The sequence below is a fragment of the Parus major genome, chromosome Z (genome assembly GCF_001522545.3).
Source record: "Parus major isolate Abel chromosome Z, Parus_major1.1, whole genome shotgun sequence".
Taxonomy (NCBI): Eukaryota; Metazoa; Chordata; class Aves; order Passeriformes; family Paridae; genus Parus; species Parus major.
In genome coordinates, this window is record NC_031799.1 from 70,957,305 (window position 1) to 70,983,748 (window position 26,444).

General features: G+C 37.5%; 1 protein-coding gene across 1 annotated transcript in view; it reads left to right on the forward strand.

Moving 5' to 3' along the window:
• The window catches only part of FBN2 (fibrillin 2), a 119,410-nt gene that overhangs the window by 8,186 nt on the left and 84,780 nt on the right, over nucleotides 1–26,444 (forward strand). Inside the window, exons 6-8 of the mRNA XM_015615266.3 lie at nucleotides 15,172–15,369; nucleotides 20,091–20,216; nucleotides 25,245–25,370. Of these exons, the coding sequence (XP_015470752.1) occupies nucleotides 15,172–15,369; nucleotides 20,091–20,216; nucleotides 25,245–25,370 (450 nt within the window). The remainder of the gene's footprint in view (nucleotides 1–15,171; nucleotides 15,370–20,090; nucleotides 20,217–25,244; nucleotides 25,371–26,444) is intronic.

The following is a 26,444-nucleotide window of genomic DNA, read 5'->3' on the forward strand; positions in this document are numbered from 1 at the left end:
AAGCCTAATTGGTAGGGATTTCAGCTCATTTAAGCTACACATTTTGTTCATACAGTAGTTAAAAGATTAGCTGTCTTTTGCTCTCTGCTACATGAAGTAACAATCCAGCGAAATTGCTGGTGGTGTTAGGATTGTGTAAGTCTAGATAAATGGAAGGATTTTTTTCTGTATAACACCTGTTTCATAAGAGGAATTTGAGAAGTAATTTACTCTGGTTAGTTAGGAGGAAGTCAGAGAAGGAGTGAGAAAATAACCAATTAGTTACCATAGTAAACCATAGTTTACAAATGGTTTACAAATGGTAACCATAGTAATACCATAGTACAGGGGTTAGTTCCTAAACCCATTCTTCTATCAGAATGCATCTCAGAGATGGCTTCTGAAGGGAATCCTGTGGATTTCCCCATTTCAGATTCGGTTGTGAAATGCTCACATCTGTGTATAAATTGGAGTAAATATCTTGCACCTTTTTTATGGTTTTTAATTGTATTTTTTTTTTCATCTGTTAACTTCCATTAATGGAAGTAATTTCCATGAAGGTAAAGGAACTAAAAACCCAAACACTGAAAAAGGAGGAGTTTCTATTTGCTATTCCAGGCTGTTTTATATATCCACTAGGTATCACAAGCATGAGAGGAATGTAAGGCTTCAGTTTGTTTGTCTCTAGATGGTTGTTGTTTTCATTCTTAAAACCTGATTTACAGTTTTGTATTTACCCCATTTCCTGTAGTTCCATCTTCTGAAGCAAGCACAAGGACGCAAATAATTTGTTTCGTGGAGAAATAGGAAATAGTATTTTGTTAAAATTTTGTTAACATTACAGCTGTTTTACAGCTATTCAGAGGTATGTCTGTGCAGAATCTGTACCTGTCTAAAATAAGAGACTACCAAGTCTCTCTGCTTAGAATGGATTTTCAAGGGATTGGACAAGGTTAGGGTAATTTATAGTTTGAGCCTTACTTCTAATGCAAATTCTGCATTCTGGGCTGTGTGTCTAAGGTGGATTATAGTTGTAGCTGAACTGTGGCATGATAGAATTGCAATATTCAAAATGATTTCTTTTTTTTTTTTAAATTTAGTTGATTGGATTCAGACATGCCTTTTATTTATTGCCAGACCACTTAGTAAGCTTGCTTTTTGTCCCAGATAAAATAAATCATTCCTGGTTGAGATTTGCTTCTGTTTTCTCACTACATTCAGGGCTGTGGAGTCATGTTAATGCATATGACAGACTCCAGCTGTCATGATGGCTTAGTTTTTATTAATTATATTTGTACTTTAAATAGTTTGACCTACAAAGCTTAAAAGATGTTACTACACCTGGGTGTTGCAACTTTTGTGATGAGGGAAGAGTTTAAGGTTTCTTACCATTCATTGTGAAATCTTTAGCTGCAGAATGCAAGCCCTGTACTGGAATTTAAACATTACTGTTTTGGCATCCACATTTCCCTGCTGTCCTTGAGAGTCCCAGGTTTTCAATTTTGTGTAGAGTGCTCTTGTTCTGCAGGAGTTTATCTGCCTTATGTGGGTATTTGAAAATTGAGTTATTTCAATTAAGAGTTCGCATTTTATTGCTTGAAATTGGAGGTACTAAGCCAAATTTCCTTCTGTCACTGTCAATAAAAAGTAGCATGTATCTAGCATATATAATTGCATATATAGTAACTATCTAATATATGTAATCTAATAGAGTATACTCTATAAGCTTTGACAGGGCTAAGTAAAATTTTGGTAAAATTTGGCAACACCTAATCTTGGTGTTGCAGAGACTTTCTTATATTCAAATAAAGAAGTTACTCATTTACTAATTTATTTTACTATTGTTCAGTTAAAGAAAGGTGACTCCTATAGAATATCTTGATAACAACTATTGAAAGTATCTAAGTGCTCATTTTGTTTATGCTTTACATGAGGTGGAGTACATGAAAATACTGTAAAATATGCCTTAAGTGCCTCTTCAGTTCAACAGTAATTTGTAATTTATGCTTTTAATGTAATAATTTATGCTTTCCAATAAATAGCAGAATGCAGTGATTTCTTCATCTGTGGGTTGCCATAGTTGCCTGTAATATTTTACAGCAAGAAGTGTCTCTGTTGTTTAATTTTAAAGTGAATTTAGCAGCAGTTCATAACTCTTTAAGTAAAATTTTATAGTTTAAGGATATGTGAACTTCCCTTGCAAATCACATCACAGTTATAAGAGACGTTGTTTTGTAATTTTTATTTACATCATTGTGTTTTAAATGAATGCTTTTTATGGTTCTGTAAATTAAGCTCTTTAAAATTAGGTATTTTCTTTCTAACACAGAACATATGTAGGTTTCCTTCAGCTTGGCCTCCCAGCCTAAGCTGTATGATAAAATGTGGCTGGTTTTTTCAGCTATCTGGGCTCTGAGCAGACTAATTTCCGGGCTGGAGACAGGAGGCTGAGCAGTAACTGATGACTGGCATGATTAGGGTATTTAACTTGAGGCTTTCTGCTGGGTTAAAAAGAGAAAAACCTGTTTGGGAGCTCCTGCTTCTTCTGATATGTACACTGACCTCTTACATTTCCTGTCAAATCTGGTTTTTGGTCAGCTGCTTGTCTTTGATTTGTAGGTACACAAGATCCAAGTTTTTTGTGTGGTGCTTTTAAATGAAAAAAAAAGAAGTTTGAAATTTCTGCAGTTGAGTTTTACCAATGAAAAGAGTAGAAAAGAGAAAGAACAACGGAATAAGAGGCCTTATTCTCAGTTGTACATATAAGAACAATTTTTTTTTCTAGCATGACCCAATTCCTTTGGTTTCTCAACATAATGAGTGATACTTGTATCACTTCTCAGGGTCTGTGCATTTTTTGCAAGTTGGTAATCTTTAGAGATATGAGGTTGTTGAAAAGAAATGTTTTCCTCCTTCTTTATCATGGGATAAAGGGAAGAGGAAGTGAGAAAGGCACATCTAGACACTGATGTAAGTTTGCCTTCATCCCATATGGAGGGAGGAAGAACAGTTTTTGTTCACTCTGTGTTAAATGGCTCATAATGGGAAGTAAAAGGGTTTGGAATGAGTAGAAATGTGTAGCTTGGGAAGAGCATCCTTTTGAAGAGAAAGGAAAATTTCAGATAAAGCTATCAGTCTCTGACAGGTAAGAAGTGGGGAAAAATAAGGAAATACAGTATTTGAAAAGCAGATTTCCAATAGATAAAGGGGGGCCTAAAACAGATCCGAAGAGATATTTTTTACAAGGGCAGGTAGGGTTAGGACAGGCTGATGACTTTAAACTGCCAGAGGGCAGGGCTGGATGGGATCTTGGGCAGGGATTGTTCCCTGGCAGGGTGGGCAGGCCCTGGCACAGGGTGCCCAGAGCAGCTGGGGCTGCCCCTGGATCCCTGGCAGTGCCCAAGGCCAGGCTGGACATTGGGGCTGGCAGCTCCTGGGACACTGGGAGCTGGCCCTGCCATGGCTGGGGTTGCACTGGGTGGGCTTTGGGGTCCCTTTCATCCCAAACCATTCTGGCAGACTAAAATTCTATGAATATTACATGAGATAAAAAGTTTTTCTTCAAGCTGGGCAGTGAATGGAAAAGCTTATCAACAGCACAGAGAAACAAGTAGGACGAAGCAAAAAGCATCCTCAGTTGAAGTGCTGCATGTAGTATCTGAGGCAAAAGAGTAAAGAATAATACAGAGCTGAAGTGGACATGTACTGAAACAGCTGATAGGCACAGAGGTTATAAAGATGTTTGGGGAGAATACATGTGGTTAAAATTAAGCTTGCTTAGCAAACTGACACAGATTTGTATAGGAATCAGTACTTCCCAAATGCAATTTTATTATAAAGAATAAATATGATACATATTTAGTCTGTAGTGTTGCTGAGGATTCTTGTGTGTGCTTCAGTGGCAGCAGTCAGGTATAAATGAAGCAACAGAACATGTAATGCCTTAGGAAGCTTCTTCTTCTGACAGTTAAGACCTCTTAACTTTTTACTGCTTTTCCTATCTGTTGATGCTAGCAATACCATGAGGTGCTTAACAGCAAAAATGTTGTTTTGACCAGCAAGCTCTTCTCTTTTTGTGGGAGTCTTGGGAAGGTAGATTTTTAATTCTGCTGTCAGGTTGGTTCTTTTCCTCCCCCTTTATTAATGGCTGCTATCATTCTGAGCCAGAATGGAGTTGGTTTTTTTTATGGTCTTGCTGTATCTTTTCTTTCAGTGCACAGCAAATGAAAGACTGACCTGTTAAACAACAGTTTAATTCATCTTCAGTCCAATTTTAGCCCTTGGGAAGTGGAGCATGGAGTCTTGGGTTATTTTCTGCAGGTTCATAAAGGACTTGTACAAGTTCTGTAGGGTGAAGAAAAAAGTAATTAGTTCACTGTAGCATTCTCAAAACTACATGGCCCAGTTCACAGGGGATGTTCATGGTCACTGAGGGAAATACAAGTGTTAAATCCTAACTAAAATAAATAAGGTTCTGTTTAATAAAATTAGCTAAAAATAAATCAGCAGTAGTTTAAAATTATAGAATGTGGATCTTCCTAAGATTTGCAACTTTCACCATTCTTCTCTACTTTTATCTCTTCAATTTTTTGTTAGAAAGCATTTCTGTCAGCTTTTTCAACACTTAAGTTGAAAGCTGATTGCAAGCAAAATGCTGCAATGGTCATGTTCTTTTAATAAAAGAAGCTTCAATTTAGACTGAAAGAACATGCTTCTATTCCTCTTGGAGATGGTGGGAGATAACAATTGCAAATACCTGCAGAAGTAAGAGGCAAAGCTTTAACTGACAGGTAAGTACCTGATTCGGGGCAGTAGATCAGATTATCTATGTTGGAAGAACCTGTTGGATATTTTGGGGATTTTTTTGGGGGCTACAGGTGTTGTCAAGTGTTAGTAACACACACATTTAAGTGCAGTCCCTGCTCACCAAGCTCCTTTTTCTGCTGCAGGTTCTGACCTGTAGATACTGGCCCAAATCATCCCGTGATGGACTACAGTAGGATAGATTGAAAAAGCTGCTTTCCTGCTCTCAGATGTCAGTACCTAGTGGTGTTACAGGGCTCTGGCACTGCATTCCCTGCCTTTGTTATCCATCATTATCTCCAAAAACAAGGTTTTCAAAGGCAGGTATCTGCCCACAGCCCTAAAAACTTGTGAGGTGCCTACAGAGTGTTTGCTTGTTGTTAGCTGGCATTAGAAAATTTCTCCCTTCTAGGTCTGCAAAACATTTATGATTTATCAGTTTTGAAAATGGCAGGGGTAATGCTGATCATGCTGATTGCAGCTGTGAAGGAGCAAGTATTGTGATCCTAGTCCATGTCTTTCTCTTACTCCCTTATTTTAGTTTTAATTATTTAATAATTAAATTATTAAAATATATATGCTTATAATTCGATATTATAATATATATTATATAATAATTATATACTATATTTTCTATATTATATAATATAATAACTACTTAATTTAGTTTTTAATTATTTTAATTAAACCCCAATATTTGAATGACTCTTTGTTTTACACCAGCAAAAGGAAAAGGTAAAAACCCTTAAATGCAGCAGCTTTGCTGCTTTTGAAGTACTTGAAATCTTCAAAATTTCTCAGTTTTTTCAAGCATAGGACAGGCAAGTGCCAAAGCATCATAGAAGTGAGGTTGTTGCACTTTGTATTAGAATTAAAAACAAAAGTTTTATGCCTTTAGAGTAGGTCTACAAAACTAAAATGAAAATATGGATTTGAGTGACCTCTTCCAAGGGCTTGAGAGTTTTCACCAGAGTGCAGCTCAGGCACAGGGAATGTTCCACTGGTTTAAATAATTTAAAAGGGAAGCTCTGTAGATATATGATATATATATATATCATATATCTATTTTTTTAAATCTGCACTTGAGAAGTAGGGTTTTTTTTCCTCTTTCCTACAGGAGGAAGTCTAGGAGAGCATAAAATGCTGTGTTTTTTATGTGTTAGGTTGGACTTTGGCTTATGCTCTGCATCAAAAGACTGTTCACTGAAACAAGGGTCTGATAATAAAGAGCAAAATCACAGGTGAATGAGAAACATGTTGCAGAGGAGAGGGAAGATGATATCTTTAAAAAATTCTGTCTAATCGTATCTTTTCCCTTTTTCAGTGAAAATTTTATACTTTGTCAGATGCATTAAAATGTTACCTTCTTTTTTTTAAATTACCTGTGGAGAGAGCAAGCAGGATCTTAGCAAGGCCATGATGGCTTTGTTGGGGTTTCACAATTAAAAACAATTTTTTTCTTCTGGAAATTTGTGAATAGAAAACCTGTTAGGAAACCATGTGAATAGGAAACCTTTCTGTCAAATTGGGCAACTGCTAATGTTATGTATTGCTTATATTGGTGTTCTAGGCAAAATTGGAAAAAGCAGAAATAAGCCAAAGAACCCAGTTTTGAAGTACTGGAAAAAGAAGGAATGAAATTCTTCACTTTTTTGTAAAATGTATTAGAACAAATTAGACTAATTTACTCTTAAGTTTACAAGTATTGTGTAGAGGAGGCTTGGGAGATTATCTGGGAAACTCAGGAACCTTGGAAGTTTATTTCTGCAATGGTTATGAGTGTCTGAAATAGTTTTTTTACTTTGGGTCTATGTTCTGTGTACACAGAGGTTCCATCTTAGATCTGAGAGAGACTGAAAGGAGGGGTTTGGGTATTTGAATATTGCAGTGGTGGACCAAGATATAGAAGAGGGAAGGTACATATTATTCAATAACATCTGAGCAGTTGTTCCTGAAACAGTAAGTTTGAAAAACAAGAAATGGGAAGATGTATTTTTTTTGGTTTTGCTGGCTTCTCTCTCAAAGGGTGTAGTCATTCACCTTAGACTTGTTTTGATTAATAAGAAAGGAGTTTGATAAGACTGTCTCAGTGTTGAGTCAGGAGGAATGAGTGTATAGAACCCAAAACTCTGTATGGCTGTGTGGTTGAAGGTTAGATAGATTCCAGCTATTTGGAAGTAATTTTATTTATTTTTTTTTGTATTTTCTCCTCCTGTGTTCTTTGCACACCCTGATATTTTTCATTATGTCTGTTATGTTTTGAGCTCCCTTACAGTGAATTAAATGTTAAGGGTTAAAATTCTATAAATTGGATCTGCTTTAAATTTTCAACCATATCTCTCTTCATAAGCATTAATTATGCAGTATCTTAAAAGCTATGGTTTCTGTAACGAAATATATATGGAAAAGAATAATCCAGGTATTATCAGGGGTAGTTTACCGAAGCCAGTCAAGAGCTCATTGCATCCAGGCTTCCAAAATCATGGAGTGCCAAAAGTAAACTGGTTTATTCCACCTCAGACTAATATCTTGCTGTATGAGAAACAGGATTAAATTATTTCTACATTGAAAGGATATATAAATTATCCTCTTTCCTAGATTTTGGTTGTTAAAAGATACCAAGCTTTATAATGTCTCCCTGAAAATCTTGTATAAGCCCAAGAGGTGAATTTCTAAATCCTTTTGGTTCTGCTGAGCACACCCAAAAGATCCCAAGAACAGAAACTCTGTTTCTGCCTCTACACTGACAGAACTGTAGTAAATAGAAGCAGGCTGGGTGTTTAGCTTATTGTGAACTCAAATTATCACAGCAGTCTAGACAGTCATCTGAGGAAATGTTTCTTGCAGTTTAAATAGATACATATATTCAATTATTTTTCTAAGGGTAATGTGTGAAACAGTTGTTTTACCTCCTTAGCTTAATAATTAACGAGATTGCATCCAGCTCCAATGTCTGTGGTTTTATTAGGGTTTCTGGTCTACTGAGAATGCCTTTTGCCTTTTTCCATGCCTTTGTAATTTACACAGGGGTTGGTTATGAAATATTTTCCCTCCTCATTTTGTGAGCTGAAAGCCTTGGCTTTTGCTGTGGGGAATGACACTGAGCTCCAGAGTGGGTGAGGGTGGAGTGTGGGAGTCTACACTGTTTAAATTGCTCAGCAATATTCTTAAAAGGGTGTCCTATCTTGAAATTGAAGTCTTCTTCACTGACTCTGGGATCCTTCTGTTCCTTTGAGGTTGAACTGAGTAGCACTGACTTCATGGAGCAGGGAACCAAAACCTTGTGGGCAGCGTAATTCAAGTTTTCCATCTTATAGTCAAGAAAAATAGCGTATTTTTGCTTAAGAGTAAGATGCTGGCTTCTTAATTCCTGGGATGTGAAACAAGTAAGAGCTTAATGTGGATCTGTCTGGCTGCCCAATACCCAAGTTTTGATAAGTAAGGTATTTTGAAGGAAAAACATGAGAGGAATGAGCAGCAGGCAGCAATGACAAGTTCCTCCACTGCTTTAGATATTGTAAAGCAAAGATGTACAAACATTGTATTAGGGTAGTTGGTATAAACTGCTGAATCTTGCAAAAAACAGAAAAAAATGATATTTTTCTTTTTTGTCTCCATGCACACTCTGCCCTGGGGTGATTCAGGCTCTAAGTTCCTGCAGTGACTGATGATTAGTATTTCATTCTGTATCAGATTGTTTGCTAAGTTAGGATTTCATTAGTTCCAACTCAGGTGCCATCTTTATATAATAGCAAGCCCTGTGGAAGCATAAGGAAATAAAGACATTTACAAGGACCTGCAACCAAACCAATACTGGACATCATGCTGGAACCAAAATTCAGGAATCCTTCTCTCCCAGCTTTTATTCTGTACTTGAAATTTTCTGTCAGTCAGTGTATGATACTTCAGTTACACATGGAAACCTTTTTTTCCAAGAAGTTTTTAAGGAAATACTTGAATTCTGGAAGGTGCCGAGTTCTATAAATGACAAAAAGCAAAGTACTTCCATGCTTCTCTATTTCTGTGTTTTTTTCTCTCTGTGTGTACTTTTCAAAATATTTTGTGTCTTGGAGTATTAGAAGCATGTCCTTCAGTGTTCAGATAAATTAGACAAAATTGCATTTTATTTCAGAAATATTGTTCATTTGCTACTTTTCCATTTCCCCCCCCCTCCCCATGCTTAGGTGTGTAAGAATGAATTGCTTTTTAATTACTAAGAGTTTCAAGATCTGCAGTTATTACTACACTTAAAGTTTATCTGCTTAAAGATGTTGTAATACCTATTATATAAAAATGTCTGTATGAACCATGGAGTTGTTGCTTTTGGAAAAAGAGCTGCTTGTGTTCCAGCCAGAGGAAAATGACAATATGCTTAGAATGGACGTGACAGAAATACTGGTGGAACCTGGAATTTTGCTAAAAGCTACTAAGCCCACACAGATTCCTGAATTGAACCTGTGGCTTTTACTACTTTCATTTACAGCTGCCCTCCACTTCCTTTCCAGCTGTCAAGTGTGTGTTGTTAAGTTACCCAGTCAGTCACAAGAGTTTGTGTGATGGGAAGTTTTGCATCACGGGAACTGGTCAGGAAAAGTTATGTGGGACCACTAGAACAGTAATAAAATTTCAGCCTGAAAATGGAAGCTGTCAGCTGTGTAAAAACATCCAAACCTGCATGATGTATTTAACATCAATGTTCAAAACCGTCTTCCACTAAGCTGCTCTTCTTTATTACGTATGAAAATAAACTTTATAGTATAAAGCCATCACTTCAGGTAACGACTGAAGAACCCGCTGGGGATGTGTCCCAACTTCGAGTTAGCAATTTTAACTGTTTGAAATACTTTTGTGATCATTTTTTATGTTAATGAAAAATGTGATGCTATTAAATAGTTAATAAAGAACCTTACACACAAGTTTCTTAGAAAAAGTCAAGGAAAAGAGGCTTTGATTTTACTATTCAGGTTTGTAAGGACTCCTCAGTCTAAAAAGCAGTACTGCCCACAGATTGTTTCTTCCAAGAGAAATTAATAGCATTGCCAACTCCTTTTCATATTCCAAAAGACTCATTGTTCATTTCCAGCCAGCAGTCTTTTTTACCATAACTTTTTTGGATGTCAGCTTTGAAAAAAATTCTTTTTATTTATATCAAGTGCAATTTATCTACGTTCTTATTAATTTTGAAATGTCCCTTGTTGTGTAGTCTGTGTTGGCAGCTAAGCATTTACTGCAAAAACCCCCCCAAATTTCCATGTAAAGTTGATAAAAATATTGAAGGAAGATAAATTTTAGATAATATTTAATAAACATATGCACTTTTAAAATGTTTAAACAACTTTTTGCATTACTGTGGATTACGATATGCAGATGTTGGAGTTGAATAAGAAGAATAATATTTACATATGCATAAATTTCAGATTTGTGCTCTGAACTCAGGGATAGTTATGAGTATTGCCAGCCCTTTCATACTCACATGAAAAGCTTGTCAAGAAAAGCTCTGATCTCCCTTTCTTTGGAAGGTCTGGGCACTGCTGTCATTTATCCAGAGCCAGTGGGAGAACTGGGCATGCCTTGCCCCATCCTGATGGTTCCATGGTGGGAATTCATGGAATACCATGTTATTTCCCCGTGCAAGAGGATGGAGCTTGACTACACTTTTATTTATCAAAACATTAAGATTTCACGTCCCAAAGGGGAAAATTCAGAGAGTTCCATTGAAAAGTCTCTTCAGTAATAAACAAGCAGGTCTGCAACAAGCAGCCAAAAAGAATTTCAGGTGTCTGGAGGCCTCTGAGTGTTAGCAGAAATTGTGGGGAAATTTGCCACCTATCAGAGTTGTAATAGAGACACTTGTTTCTCAGTCTTGTTTCCTGTTGGAAGAACTTTCAGCAAAATGAATTTAACCTCAGGTCTTTTCCAGTACAGACTTAATGTCTCCACTCTGAGGGTTCCCTGACACAAAACTCAGTCTCTTGGGCTTTCACCCACTGTTCTGGCTTTTCTTTTAGAAGAGAGTGAAGTTCCTGGTAATGCTGACAGCATTTATGTCTTTCCAGCATTCAAGTCCTGTGCATTAGGTTGTTCATTTTATAATACTGCTGTATTAAATGGATTTTTGAAATAATAATAACAACAACAACAACCATCTGTTTGCTCTACTTGAGCCTGCGAGTGAGGTGATGGAAGCTGAGCTTCCTTATTTTCTCATCTCTTCCTTAATATTCCATAAATCATCCTTCGGGGATGGAGGTTCTGTAAAAAGTCCAATGAAAGGCAAATTTGCTTTGTAAGGAAATAAAGCACATTAATAAAGTATTAGGTCTTGTTCTTTCATTGACAGGGGCAGTGAAGGCCTATCTCAGACAACTTCCTTAACTCACTCCTGATGCAATTCACACTGATAAACATGCTTAGTGTTTTCAGTATTCTGTTTTTAGTAATAGAAATATCAGTAGTAGAAATACCAGAATTCTGAGTAGCTTCTAGTTTAAAAAGCTGCTTTTCAGATGCATAGCTTCCTTATTTAGTTACGGTTCTGTGGATTAGTTCTTTTTAAATAAAAACGCTGGAAGATACTTCACTGTTCCTTCCTGTTAAATCTTTCTAGTGCTCACAAGCATGAAATAGAGTATTTGTGAAAATGTGCTTTTCCCTTCTGCAGGCTGGCTGCAGGAGATTGGCATTGCACCCCTGTTGGATTTCTCACAGGAACAGTATTTTGGTATTCAGAACCTTAAAATTTCAGTCTGTGCTCCCCTGTGAAAGGGAACTCAAATTTTAATATTCTTCCAGATAGCTTGCAGTGGTCATTCCAAAATGTGCAGTTACCTTTTTACTTTTCTTTGTGCCTCACTTTTTCATGTTACCTGGGAAGAGGTGAAATTTTTAAGAGCAGGAGTAGTGACAAAATTCAGTTAAAAATTGGATCCTTACACATGTACCAAAATATTTTAATGTTTTGTCCTGAGTGACAGTAGGTGGTATTTGGGAGGTAAAACATTATGTTTCATGTTTATAGCTAGTGGATGTTAGACACAGAGGACATGTGGCACACAGACTATTCCATATCTGTTTAGAACAGGTTTTTTACACCTTCATCTGAATAATCTGTTTGGGCAGAAGAACAGGAAGAAAGCTAAAATAGATGGATACTGAACCAATACTGAAAATCTCAACATTGCAACTCCTTGTCTCAGGCTTCTGTGAACTAGACTTTTTTAATTACAGGTAGAATTAGAATTTTGAAAAGGAATTATTGGAAAAAAAGAAACGAAACCCAAGAACCATAATAGTTGAATAATTCCATTTGAGAATACGAAATATACACTTTTATGACAGAATAGAAATGCTGCAGCATAGTTAAATATTTAAGTCAATGGTTTGATTATTTTTTTTTCCTTGATGCCAGGAAAAAACTCATTAAATTTAATTACATTAACAATTTGAATTGTTGATAAAGGTTGTCATTTTTCAGGTCACTGTGCATGTTGAATATAATTTTCTGAAGTTAAAAAACAGAACTGTGTAACACATGTGCTGAAGATAACTTTCTTTCACCAAAGCAGTTACCCTTTCTAGAGTAACAAATAACTTGTAACTTATGTTCAGCATATGTTTTTTCTGGCAAAATTATTCCATCAGCAGGGCTGGCAAAGGAACAAATGAAGAAACACCTAAGTATAAGACAAGCAAACCCATATGGAAAAGGTCATTGATTCATAAGTGGGAATTTTTAAGGTCTGGTCAACCATTATGATAATATAATCTGACTGGCTGTGTGAAACAAATCCACAGCTTCATTAGAAGCTACATAGTATCTTCAAAATAGGCTCTTTTTATTGTACTTGCTTCCAGGGTGTAAATTTTACTGTGTGACTACAGATCTTTGTGTAAACAGCTGAACTATACCATTAACCAGAACATGCTTACCTTCGCTTTGTATTTTAAAATCTTAAATTTTCCTTGTAGTATAGAAGAGCAGCCACTAATCAGTATCTTTACCTTTGGGCTTCGTGCTGGATAAACTGAGCAAGTAAAGGTTTTTAAAATGGGTGCACTAATGCATAATATGTCCAATTACAGTAAAATTTTAAAATGCTAATATTATTTTAAAGCATATCTCTGAATAGATACTGTGCTGCAGGCTTATGCTGACAAATGTTGCTTGGTTACAGAATCTGAACAGTAGATTAACGCATTTTCTTTATTAAGGCATGGGAAAGCACCTATGCATAGGTGGTTTCCAGAGCCTGTATTTCTGTTTAATGGGATATAATAAACAATAGGTGTATTGGTATCACCCCTTCTTGTACCTTCATTCATCATCCTTTGAACAAACATACCTTGGTGTCTTGGTTAAATTTTCTGATCTTTCTATTGAGAACACTCTCCAAGTGGAACTTTTCATTGCTAGTTTTGACAGAGTTTACACACAATCATTTTGTGTCTCATGGGAAGCTAGTGGAACTCAGGTACAATTCACAAGTCTAGTTTGAGTTTCAAGTTTAATTTGCTCTGATCAAATTCCAAGCTTCTTCATGCAGAATATCTTTGGCCAGGATATTCTTGTGGGTCACCAGCCATTAAACAGAGAAATACATGGTTTGAATTTCTGTTCCTACTGTGATTCCTTCATGACATCCAAAGATTTGTCCTACAAAAAAATTGTACCTTGGGGAATTGCTGCTGTAAAAAATACAGCACTGTCCAGCACAACTACTTATTTCCTGAACAGGAATTGCTAAATGAGCTGGGATATCATGATTGTCAGACCTACTGAACGCAGGTTTTGGAAATTTGAGGATGTGTAATAAGTCATAATTTGATTTCACTATAGAGGGCATTCACCCATGGAGAACTGAACTCTGAGTGTGTGGAGCCAGGACAGGATTTTCTGTTTATAATGTATTTCTTTTACTAAAAGTGCCATTTTTGTGGCTTGATGGTCACAGGGGAAGCTCAGAGTGTAACTTTGAAGACTATCTTGTATTGATAATCAAGAAATACTAAAGCTCACAGGCCTTACTGGGTATTTAAGATCTTTTAATCTTTTTTTATCATCAGGCATTTCTGTACTAGTGTACTTGGTTGACTTTATTTAAAGTGAAAAGCCCAGCTGAAATTGACTACCAATGTGTATGAATTATTGCAGAAGTCTTTCCTAGGCTGATACCTCAGTGATCTTTACCAAAGAGATGGAAAGGAACATTTGCTTCTGTTAGAGCTTTCATTTTAAGAGCCCAGGAAGCTTAGTATAACATCTCACAGGGAAGACCATTTTTTTTTTCTCTCCAAAGATGTCAAAGCTGTTATTTTTTCAGGGTGAAAGTATCAAGTTATAGAAAGCAATGGGTTGTCCCATTTGCATCTTGGTTGTGAGACCAGCTGCCCCCTAATGAAAGTATGTGGAAGATAAGTGTGTTACCAAAAATTGGTATTGCAGCCTGCTTTTGGTAGGAAGAAAGAAGAGGGTGGAACAGCTGCTGGAGCAGCCATAACCCCACTGTTGTGCCTTCTTTCATGTGACTGAGTCTGAGTAAAAGCTTTGCATTTTCTTCTTTATTTCACCCCTCACTCTTTTTTAAGAGTTTCCATAAGGATGTGAAATCTGGCTTAGAGCAACAAGCTGTTTCTTATTTATTCCTTGAAAATTTCAGTTAATTAAGTCCCAGTTTGTGTTGACTTAAAACATAAATGAAGTTCTCTTTATACAGGTTCACTGTTAATGAACTGACTATTCACAGATATTCTACCAAAAGTATATTTTCATATAGTTTCTATGCTTTATTCAGTGTACTGCATACAGCTCTGATTGGTTGTAGTGTCTTATGGTTTTCTTCTGAGAATGAGTGGTGGTTTGCCAATTAGTCTTCTGTAGGTAGCACTATTTTGCAACAAGCATTCCAGCAGGAATGATGATTCTGTGATACTCTCTGGCATGGATCTTGATGAATGTGAAGTTAAAAAAAACGTGTGGCTGCTGTGGTCTCTAGCTCCCTCCCATAAATCACCATGAAGTAGCTTAGGAGCAAGAAAACCAGTTTCCAGTCCTTCTTTGCTTAATCTGATCTCTTTTATTTGTTTGTTTGTAAAATTATTTTGCTTATTTGGATTTTATTTGGATTTTACTGGATACATTGTCAATGCTCAAGAGCAGTTTTGTGTCCAGCTGCCTTTCATTTAGTTGTATCTTTTTGAAAGAAATAAATTGAAGACAACCTCATGAAAATAATTATCTTCAGTGGAAGGTGTTGTGCAACTTCTGTAAGCTTAAATTTCCATGGGCTTTTCTTAATAGAGGTATCTACTGTATTAAAAAACAATTCTTTCTGTAGCTACTAGCACAGTGCCTTGTGTAATACAGTGACCTTTCCTTTTCCCCCCCCCCAGATTACAGGACAGGCCCGTGTTTCACGCAGGTGAACAAGCAGATGTGCCAGGGCCAGCTGACGGGGATTGTGTGCACCAAGTCCCTGTGCTGTGCCACCGTGGGACGAGCCTGGGGCCACCCCTGCGAGATGTGCCCTGCCCAGCCCCAGCCCTGCCGCCGTGGCTTCATCCCAAATATCCGCACTGGAGCCTGCCAAGGTGAGCTGGAGCTCTCCGTGTGACAACTCTCACTTCTGACAGTCACCCTGGAAGCCTTGCAGTGCCCTTGGAATGTTGTTTTCCTTGCGTGTGGTCCTGTGGCTGATGATAAAATCCGGGTGTGCTTTGCTGCCTCCAGATTTTTGCTGCTGGACCTAGAGAACAAAGCTTAAGTGCCTGGAAAAAAGTGATTATTAATCAATACTAAGGAAAAATACTTGATGTTGTTTTTCCTTATGTGTCAGAGCTAGGCCTCTGCCTGCATGCAGCAGTTTATGTTTTGCCATTCGTCTTGAGGTGATTAATATGTTTTAGACACTCTTTTCATAACAGTGTCAGGGGCAGAAACAGTGCACTACAGAAGGGGTGCATGTTGCAATCTCCAAGTCAAGCTCCATTGTATGACTTGGCTACATACAATGGGTCCTTGAAACTGCTCTGCCAGCCTGACCCTGACATAGCTTCTGGGGCTGCATTTGAATTATGTGAGAGATCAGTGGTGCTCTTTAGCACCCATGCCCACAATAATTGTGTTTTCTTTTTCTGGCAGTATATTCCCTCTGGCAAGTAGTTTTAAGTTACCCCTTCAACCACGTTGCTAAATTCTGCTGGGGAGTGTAGAAACAATGTGATAGTCTACTTTGTGTGATGGGTAAACAAAGGAAGTTTGAACAGCTGTAATTTTTGCTACATTTTTGACTTATAGTTGCTAAATAGGAAGCTCAGATTGTATTTATGTCAGCTGGGCTTGTTCCAAGGTGATGGCAGGGCATAGGTGAAGAATTCTTGGCCTTTCTTCAGGGAGAAGGGAGAGACAGAATTTCTTTATTTTGCAGAATCTTTGCCTTCCAGAAGTCAAATCATTTCCTTTTAAGCTCTGAGTCCTGGTAACTCCTCCTGACCTGAGCTCTGGTGTGAGCAGGTAGCACCATGTCTGCTCTGTTATGAATTACCAGCCCACTTTGATGCAGGGAGGGGCTGCATGTGGCACTTTTTACCTTTCCAAACTCCACATTTACAGTGCAGAGTCTGTTGAAATAAGATCAGAGAACCTCAGAATGATGGGGGTTGGAAAGGACCTCTGGACATCATCCAGTCCAACCCCCTGCCAGGGCAGAGTCACCCAGAGCAGGTGACACAGGAGTGTGCCCATGTGGGGTTGAAATGCCTCCAGACCTCCCTGGGCAGCATGTTCTGGTGCTCTGCCATCCTCAATAGAAAGAAAGAAACCAGAAGAAACCAGATATTTTCTCTGAGGTTGTTAGAAACAAACAGAGGGATCTGTCCTGCTTTTAAGTGCTATTTTTTTTTTTTTCTTTTGAGGAGGTCAGATTTACAGAAACTTTAATGAAAGGACTACAAACACCTTTGGTATTCAGTAAAACTATCTTTGTCATGTATCAGGTAGACCTGGTTCACTCAGTCCATACTTCAGGTGTTTGGCATTTTTGAAGTGAATGCCTACATCAGTCCCTGGCCAGGTTTGGGATTTGGTATGAATAACTCAACATCAGTGGAACTTGCAAGCCTTGCTGTTGGAAAATGTGTCATAATTCCAGTATGTATTAGATATCCAAATTTGACAACATATAACTCTTGAGTAGGAAGTTGCTCCTACTCGGGAAAGGATTTGCATGATTCAGTCTTAATTGGGTCTTTAGCACCTTTTGAGGTTTAATGATATTTTCTGGGTAATGTTCTTATACAGAACATTGTAGTAGTACTGTTAACTTCATTATTGCCATGAACAGGTTTAAAAAAACCTAAGAGAAGCAAAACCAATCAAAATTCAAATTATTTGGTTGTGTTTCTTTTTTCTTCTTCCGCCCCACCCCCCAAAATTTCTATTCAGTCATGTCTTAAACAGGAATTGTAGCTGTTCAGTCATCCCTCATTCCAAGAATTCAGGCAGGAGGAACTTCAGTGTTCTGCTTGAATGAACTTTATTGCCACTTCTGCATGGCCTTGGGAGCAGCATAATGGCAGAAATCCTGTGCTGGATGTTCTCTCAGTTCCTCCCTGCATTCCTCAGCAGCCCCATTTCCCACCTACACCCTTTCCCTGCAGACAGATAATTTTTTGCCCTAGGGAGAGAAGAGTGGTCATGGCTGAGTAGATTTTGAAAATAGGAAGGTTCTTCTTCCTGCCTCTGTTGCTGACATGGTTATGTCCAAAAAAATCTGTTCTGCAGTAGGAATACACTGTCTGAATGTTATAGAACTGATGTGAACTGGACAAGAGAGAGAGTACAGATGAAGGTTCAACTTCATCTTCAACAATGAAGTGTGTTGATTTATTTCTGCAATCTAGTTCTTGGTATTAATGTTGTCTGAATTACTGAAGATATTGACAGTGTTGTCTCAGATCACATCCTCCTATTGTGAAAGTAATTATTAAAATAGGGAAAAATAGTGTGGTATTATTTCTGTTGTGTGCAGTATTTCTGCTTTCTGGGATGCAGAGGGAGAACCAAGAGTTTTCCATTGTATTCTTTTCACCTTTTAGTTCCCACATGCCAGATTAGTTACAAAGAAATTCCCCATACATATTCCAGGCAGAATTAAAGAGAGATTTTTTTTAAATTTGAATAATTGTTGTCTCTACCATAGTAAATAAAAAAACTATTCAAAATTCGTGTCTAACATCTGAATGGATTTATTTTTTCCTGAGCTTTTTGGTTTTTCACAGTTTTTTTGAGAAACAGCCCAAAGATCAGAAAGGGAAGGTGCATGTTGAAAGTCAGCTGTGCAAATCCCACAGGCATTTTGCAGAGAAAACTCTGCAAAAGCACAAAATCTTTTTTCCCTTACCAGATATTAGACTTTGAGCACATGGAAACATTCTGCTTAATTTGTAACATAACTGCACTTTTGTATATAAAGCTGAGAGTTATTAATCAAGTGTGCTGTTTATGGTAAAGTTTCTTCTGTTAATGTGGTTGAGGTTTAAAAGTGTAAGTGGATAGTTAATAATGCTTAAACTCCTGTGTGGTTTAGCCTGTCAAAAGACATTAAAAAGAAAAAAGCTTCAATTTGCTTGTATTTTAAGAAAAAGATATTTTTACATCCTAAAATAGCATTTAGGAAGCAGTTGAAAAAATACACCCTTTTAATAAAATACTTTTGTTCTTCTTGACTTTTCTCAGTCCCAAAACACCAACAATATATTAAAACAAACTTCTGCAAAAGGTGATACTGACAAAAAAAAAAGCATCAGCCTTCTAGCATGTATATATCTTTAAGCTAGGGTTAAAGTTGAGTATGCTTGCTTTCTTTACGCTTAAATACAGTAATTGTATTTACAGATGCAGGTACACTTAAATATTATGTAAATGTGATGCATTGCATCATTGGGATTGGCTCTTCAGGCTTCAGCATCTATTTGCTGCCTTTAAACAACTGAAAGAAATTACTGGCAGTGATAGAGCTTAAAATTTAGTTCACCTCAGGCCTCCAGTGGTATCTTTTCTGTTTCTGGGAGGTGTTCATTGCCTGCTGCTGCCATTAGGTCACTGTTCTTTGACATCTAAAACTGTGTCAGACATGCAGTGGATTTTTAACAACTGATCTGCTGACCCCAGAAACTTAATTTAAGTGTTAATAAGTGACAAAAGGCACAGGCACGCTGTGTGTGATAAATGCATTTTGAGGCTCTGGGGTCAGAAGACAAAACACCACATGTTTTGCCTGTTAGGGAGCTACTGGGTGGGCTGTGTATCAATGGATGCTGGAACCATCTTCTCTCTAGGTGTTGCTAAGTCATGTCAAGGTTCACAGAATCACAGAGTAATTTGGGTTGGAAGGAAGCTCTAGAGAGCACCAAGTCCAGCCCCCCACTCCTTAAAATACTTGAGACATGAAATGTTTGATTTCCAAGTAAACAAGCAGCAAGCACTGCTATTTAGGGGGGGAAAGAAATTTTAAGAAAATTAAGGAAGTCTATGCCTTTGATAAAGTCCTTATTCCTTCTGCAGTCTGTTGCATTTTGGACATGGTAGTATGCTGGCTAAATCAGTATGGACTCAAGAGCTAAATGCAAACTTCTCAGAAAATGTATTTAAACCCAAGTCCAGTGGTTAACAAAAAAAACCCCAAACCTGCATAAAGTGCTTGCCTTCTTCCCTTGGGTATGAGAAATTGAACTGGCTTAAATGGAAAAGCAGGTGGCTGGACAAGGCAAATACCATAGATTTATCTCTAGCACAAGCACCAGGAGGAATAAAAACTGAAGGAGCCCTATAATCTAGAAACTCAGGTAGAATTTCAGTGCCTTTTAAGGGCTTTGATCATCCACCTGAAAAGGAGCTTCATATTCTTGCCAGATGTTACCCTGGGGGCATCACACAGCTGGAACAGGTCCAGAGTATTCCTGAAACACCTGGATGGTAACTTCATGGGACAGGTACTTAGTGAGCCAACCAGGAGAGCTGTTCTATTGGACAGTTTTGTATAAAAAAGTGCAGAAATATGGTTTATGTTTAACCAAATTAGAGCCAGGAACAAAAAAAAACAACCAATCCTCAGAAAACCAAACCAAATAAAAAACCCAAAGGAAACCAGCAAATAAAAAAAAATACAAAAAAACTAACAAAAATACCAAACTACCCAGCACAATTTGAAGTGGAAACAGAACTTCAATGAAATGCAACAGGAAGTTACTGAAAGTAACTTATGTGTCTTATGTCAGGTATTCAGATCTGGGTCCTTTTTTTGTGTTTGCAGATGTTGATGAGTGCCAGGCTATCCCTGGAGTCTGCCAAGGAGGAAACTGCTTTAATTCTGTAGGTTCGTACGAGTGCAAGTGTCCTGTGGGCCACAAACAGAATGAGGCCACTCAAAAATGTGATGGTAAGTTATGCTGGAGGAGAATATACCTTAAAAGGGGTTTTTCAGAGCATTAGAGGGCTTTAGTAATGAACATTATTGAATAGTTGTAGTGTCTGCTGGACAGGCATAAAATCACTGAATTGTGTTTTTTGTTTCTGCTTTTCAACTTCCCATCTTTTCTACTTGGCTGTTCTGTTTTGCATTAGATGTTTTTTTCTGTCTGACTCTTGTGGGTAAAAAAAAAGTGTTTTTTCTCTTTGAAATTCAGAACTATTGATAAAAACTGCATGAGTAACATACAACTACTGCTGAGTTACTAGGGTTTTCTTTTTTTCTAAAAGATATATTCTAGTTCAGGTAGATATTTTTGGCCTACTGACTACAGAGTGAAAGCAAATGTGGCAGTTTTGATGAGGCTGGGTAAGTGAATAATACCAAGGTAATGCCCTTCTCTTTTAGATGAAAAGTATGCCACCTTTAATAAACTATAGTTTAATAGACCATATTTAGTCAGTAAACATTTTGATGCAATTAAGAGGGCTTACAATTCACAATAATGTGAAGGAAAATTGTTAAGTTTTTGTGAGTTTGCTGAAGACTTCACTGATTTCAGTGTTTTCATGCCTTTGAAAGAAATCAGAACTCTCAGACTTCATCTCAACCAATGGGTGCTTTAACATTTAAGTTGTGCCAATAAGAGGAGTTTGTTATTAAAGTCTTTGATTTGCTTTTTGCTGGCAATTTAATTATGGTACCAAATTACTTTGCACCCAGTATTCAGTTACAAACAAATTAATTGTTTGTATCCAAGTTTGGACATAATCTCAGAGTTTTGCTGATATTTGTCTACAGTACAATATTCACAGAAAATTGAAAAATGAAGTAATATAGTCAGTTTAAATATGATGCCTTCTCAGTGAAAATGTTGCTTCTGGTGTTGTTGCAAGTAACACCTAAGTAAAAAAAATTAAAAATTCCAAAGGTGTTTTTTTCTTCTGTTCCTGCCCTCCACATTCGTTTCTTTTCTTGTTTTTTTCTGGTTTTTTTGTGTTGACTAGTTTTAATTTCTGCTCTGCACCTGAAAGGGCAGGGAGCAGGCAGGCGTAGAGATGCTCATGGTTGAAATGGAACAACAAAATTCCAGGGAAAGTTGAAAGTGGTGTTAGGAAATTCCACATTTGTCATGGAAATTGGAATGTTTGTCCCTCACCTCCTGCTATCAGTACATGGGGGCTGGATTTGAAATAGAGGACAGGGTGAAAGAGAAGAGAGGGAGATAGGGAGGTAGAAAGGAAGGGAGAAAAAGAAGGGAAAAAGGAAAGAAAGAGGGGAGAAAGAGAAGGAGTAAAAGTTCCTTTCATTGGCTTTCAACACAAATTAGTACAAGATGTCCTTTATTGGTCTAGTCCTTGATTTTTACCCACAGAATTAACCTGTTTGTAGTTGTTTCTCAGAGGCAGCTCTTGTCTATCTTTCTAGGCCCACAATTCATTCTTTATTGTTAGAAGTACGCTTTGTTTTTTGATTCTCTTAACTGTGGTCCTTTTGATGCCAAAAAGATTTACTCAGAGTCGTGTTTCCCTTCTTCTGAAAATGGTACTTTGAGCATTCTTTGCATTCTGTTTGAACTGCCTAAAGCTTTAATTGTTGGAATAGTTATGCTGGAGTTCTCCTTGATCGTATCCACAGGAAAAGGTGAATGTATTTTTAACACAGATCTCCTTAAAAAGCTGTGATGCTTATGGGAGCATGCATAATAGAAGTGAAACATCATCTGCTGTCAGATTTTGCTGTAATTTCATGGTTCAATAGTCAACAGGTCTTCATGTCCTGTTGTTGGCAACCTGCTGCAGAGCAGTCTTATGTTCTGGCTTCCTTTTCAAGCCCCTGCCACTTCTTTAACTTTTTCCCTTTGTGGTAAAAGTTAAATACTAATTAGTCCCTGGTCACACCTTCCCCAGTCAAACAATTCCCCATAGAGAATTAGGCAAATAACAACCCTCTCCTCACAGCCTTTACCATCTTTTCTGGGGAAAAAAGGCATTGTGAAACTTCACAGCCAAGGTGATAATGCCAAAATTATACCAGGATAATACTGTGCTTACACTACTCTAACAGTGGAGCAGGGAATAAAAGATAAACCATTGTTCTATTCTGGCTTTTTTAACTTGTGTGCTTTAAGTATGTTCATAATCTCTCAGGGTTAAATTTATAGGAAAAAACTGTAGCCAGCCTGTCAAACAATTGCACTTTCACTTAATAGGACTGGTAATTTAAGTGAAGTTACATATATATATATATATTATATTCATCTGGATGTGGATATGGGTTGAGCCATTGGGAAGGATGTAAGGAACTGGTGTCCTGTGAGTTAACAGAACCTGTGTATTATGGTTTAGGTGATATTAAATCGCATAAATATATGTTTCTATTAAATAATGTAGAGAAATTATTTAATAGAAACTGCATTATTTTACTGAGGGTTTTTTGTCACAAACATTGTGTTGAAATGATGATGCTATGGAGTCTTCTGCTCACTCTCCCTATTTTAGGTACAGAAAAGCAGTTCAAATGTTACTGGCTGCAAAGGACAAAATCCAAGTTGGAGTCAGTAATAGTCAAGGCTCCAGTGTTCAGAGGCTGGAATCTTGCTATAAATACTCAGACTTTCTTTACTGTAACAGCAATTCTCCTACTTAAGAAGGAGAGATTTGAGATCCCCTGTCTATTCTTTACCTCTGAGCATCCAGACATATTTTTTGGGTTAGGATTTTTTTTCCTGTTGTTCTGGAAACAACAGCAGTTATTAGAGTAAGTAGGAATGTCCATGCTGAACGTTTTATACCATTAACAGTTGAAAAAAATTGGGAAAGGCCATTACAGAGACTGTACCAAATTCCAGATATCCAGTCCACCAATGTGGTCTCTTAGCTAAAGAAAACCCCAAACCCTTCACTTTTTTTTTTCTTTTTTTTTTTTTTCCATGATTTTTTTTTTTGTGCCTTAAAGTTTTGGTCTACAGACACTACTGAGTTTTCACTGCCTTTTTAGGAATGAAATTCTGTTTGTTATTAGGATGTTATTACCTCCCAGAGTTAACTTACATCTTTGTAAAAGTTTAATAAGATGTAGAGAAACTGAGAAGAGAGAGAAACTTGCAGTTATGCTTGCTGCTTTACAAAAGGGGTGGAGTATCATTTATTGTGTTACAGGGATCTAATAAATGTGTTCTTATCCTTCTCAAATAGCAAATACATTATACTTGTTGAACAGATGTAGTTAGTTATGACACCATTTACAATTAAAGGTATTCTAAGAGGTAGGATGCCTCTGTTGCTTTTCCAAAAAGATTTATTTCTTCTATGTACTGTTGATATCAAAAGGTTAAGACTCAGATTAAGGCCTTTAAAAAAAAAAAAAAAAAAAAAGTGGCACCAAAATAGAAAGAATCCCTTAAAATAAATCTATTTCAGATTTTTCTGCTTCAGTGTATAATTGTATTAGACTGTATGCTGTTCAGACTTGGTCCTACCAAGTGTTGCTACTTTCTAATACTGTTTTCTAGACTAAAACTATTTTCAAGGAACCCTTTCCCAGAATTTGGCAGTTAAGAGCCCCATTTCTGATACTTGTAAATCAGTTATTTATAAAACCCTGGTTTCCCAGGCAGTAAAATCCATGAATTCTGAATTGCAGGTAGTCAGGCTAGGCCTTTTTGGCAGAAACTCACTGGGTAATAAATCTGCAAAATTTTTGTCACATTTAAATTGTTTCTGACTGGCAGTCCCATCCTGTGTTCATCACAGGAACCATTCAGGCCACCAGTCTTCTTTATCCTTAACACAGCATCTCCTCTTACTTATCTCTGGAGAATTTTCCCTGAGGCCATTAATTTATGTATTTTGGAGGGGGGAAGGGAAGAAAATGAGTAACTTTTTCAATCAGCCTCACTAAAAATAGCCCTTCCTGAGATGAAGTCTCAAAATTTCCAGTCAGAGGTAATAGCGATATTTTGAAATAATTGCACACGCAAGAACCAGGGAGGGGGAAGGAGGGAGGGAGATTTGGCTCGAAAACCAGTGAAACAAAAAATCCAATTACTTGTTACTGCTCCAGTAAGTTAAATAAATTACTCTTCCACCAGGGTTTCTCCATGTTAATTGGTTTTTCTGTCCACATGCAGAAGACTGTGGAGTCTTCCTTCCACTCTGATCACTGCCTAGATTTCAGAAAGGTGCTTTTTCGCCTTCCCAGCTTCCTGTCATTCTTGGACAAGAGCCCTAGACAGTGTTAAAGTCCCGTGCATGCAGCCAGTTGGGAAGGATGGTCTGTGCCCTGCAGCTTTGCAGAGGTGGTGAAAAACTTCCTTTATCTTTCACTTGCCAGCTACAAACTCCCCTACTCAAACTGCTCTGATGGGCTTTGCACTGTTGGACCACTGGTTTGGAATTTGGCAGCCCCTTATATCACACACAGCAGCTCATTTATCAGCGTGGTGACATCTCCCTAAATTTATACACATTTACACACAAAACTGCCTCCATGTTCAGGTGGGACCAGTGCTTTCAGTCAGGAATATTTGAATGGATCAGAGGCTTCGTTTGCATTTGAAGGGCTTGGCCAAAATTCTTTCTTACAGTTGGAATGTTAGGGGGCCAGAAGGCAGTCAGGAGCAATATTTGTGTGGTCACAGGAAACCCAGAGTTGTCCTGGCTGGCTGCTGTGCCATCCTTCTTCCTCCAGCCAGAAAGCAGGATGTGTGTTTTGGCATTCAGCTGTTCTGTGCTTCTCAGAGGTGGCACTCAGTCATTCAGGAAAGGGAAATCTCAGCCTGCTCTCGTGTACTCTGTGGCTTGAAGTGTTAAACACCCAGTGCATGCATGAGGAAAACCTCCAACAGGTGGCAAACAGAGCTATGTTCAGTAGCCAAGCACCAGCAAGATCTTACTGAGTTGAATATTCATTTCAGAAAACCTCTCTTTCCCTCTTTTTAATGCAGCATGTACAAGTGCTCTGCTAATTATCCCATGTCCTTTCCTTTTTGGATAGATATTGATGAATGCAGCGTCATCCCAGGGGTTTGTGAGGGCGGTGTTTGCTCCAACACTGTGGGGAGTTACTTCTGCATCTGCCCACGGGGTTTTGTCACGTCTGTGGATGGATCCTGCACTCCTGGTAGGTACTCCAGCCATCTGGCACTTCCTCCCACCCCAGGGCCTCACTCAGTTGTCCAGGCAAACACAGGAATTGTTAATTATATTTTGTTTCTCGAGTCTGCATCTCATGAGCCCAAAAGTTAAGCTCACTTTGGTTTTAAAGGAACAAACATTTATCCTTGCTGCTTTAAATCCCATCTCACACAGCTTAATTTAACATTTAGTGGTCAACACAAGGCACAAAAATAAATTCAAAAGTTCATTTTTAAAATTTGCATTAATGTTATTCATTTATCATGTATTTAAATATGCATATGAGTGTCACATATTTAAATATGTATATAAATATTGCATATTTAAATATGTATAGTTTTAAAATATGCATTCAATATCCTGCTTAAGTAGCATATGCTGATGTACCACTAATTTGTCAGAAAGAGATAATGAAGCAAATCAAGTGCTGGATTTCAATAGACTGCAACTTTTACAGGACAGTTTCTTTAATAGCTACCCCATAAAAACCCATTTTGTTATTACCACGTGTGTTAATTTCTTATATATAGATGAATGTGTCAAGTATGTGATTAAAACCATTCTGATCAATTAAATACAAATACTGCATACCATGTGTAAAAAACCTTAACAGTTTCTAACAGTAATGTATTTTCTAGATCTCAAAGATCTAGATCATTCTAAATTCATCATAAATTCAAAGATCTTGAGATATCTCAAAGCTCTTTTTTCTCCTATTGGGGAGAAGGGATAGGAATTCTGAAGGAGTTTCTGACTTGCAGATAAATTAGGTAAGTGAGTAGCAGCAGAAGACCTTCAAGTGATTTAAAAGTAATAATTTTTTTAAACAGTCTAGCCACCTCCTGTTATTCAGGTTCATCTGAGGAGTACCAACTTCAAACATATTGTGGCTAGGCTCAGGAATACTGAAAACCTGTGATCCAATAGGATCAAAATTTCTGTGGATTTTGGCATGTTTTACAATTTGATTTTTAAAGTTAGCTCACAAAACCAGCTGCAGAAAAATCACACGCCCTAGTCTGCTGAGAGGAGGTTATTATGTTACAATGTGTCTGAAAGT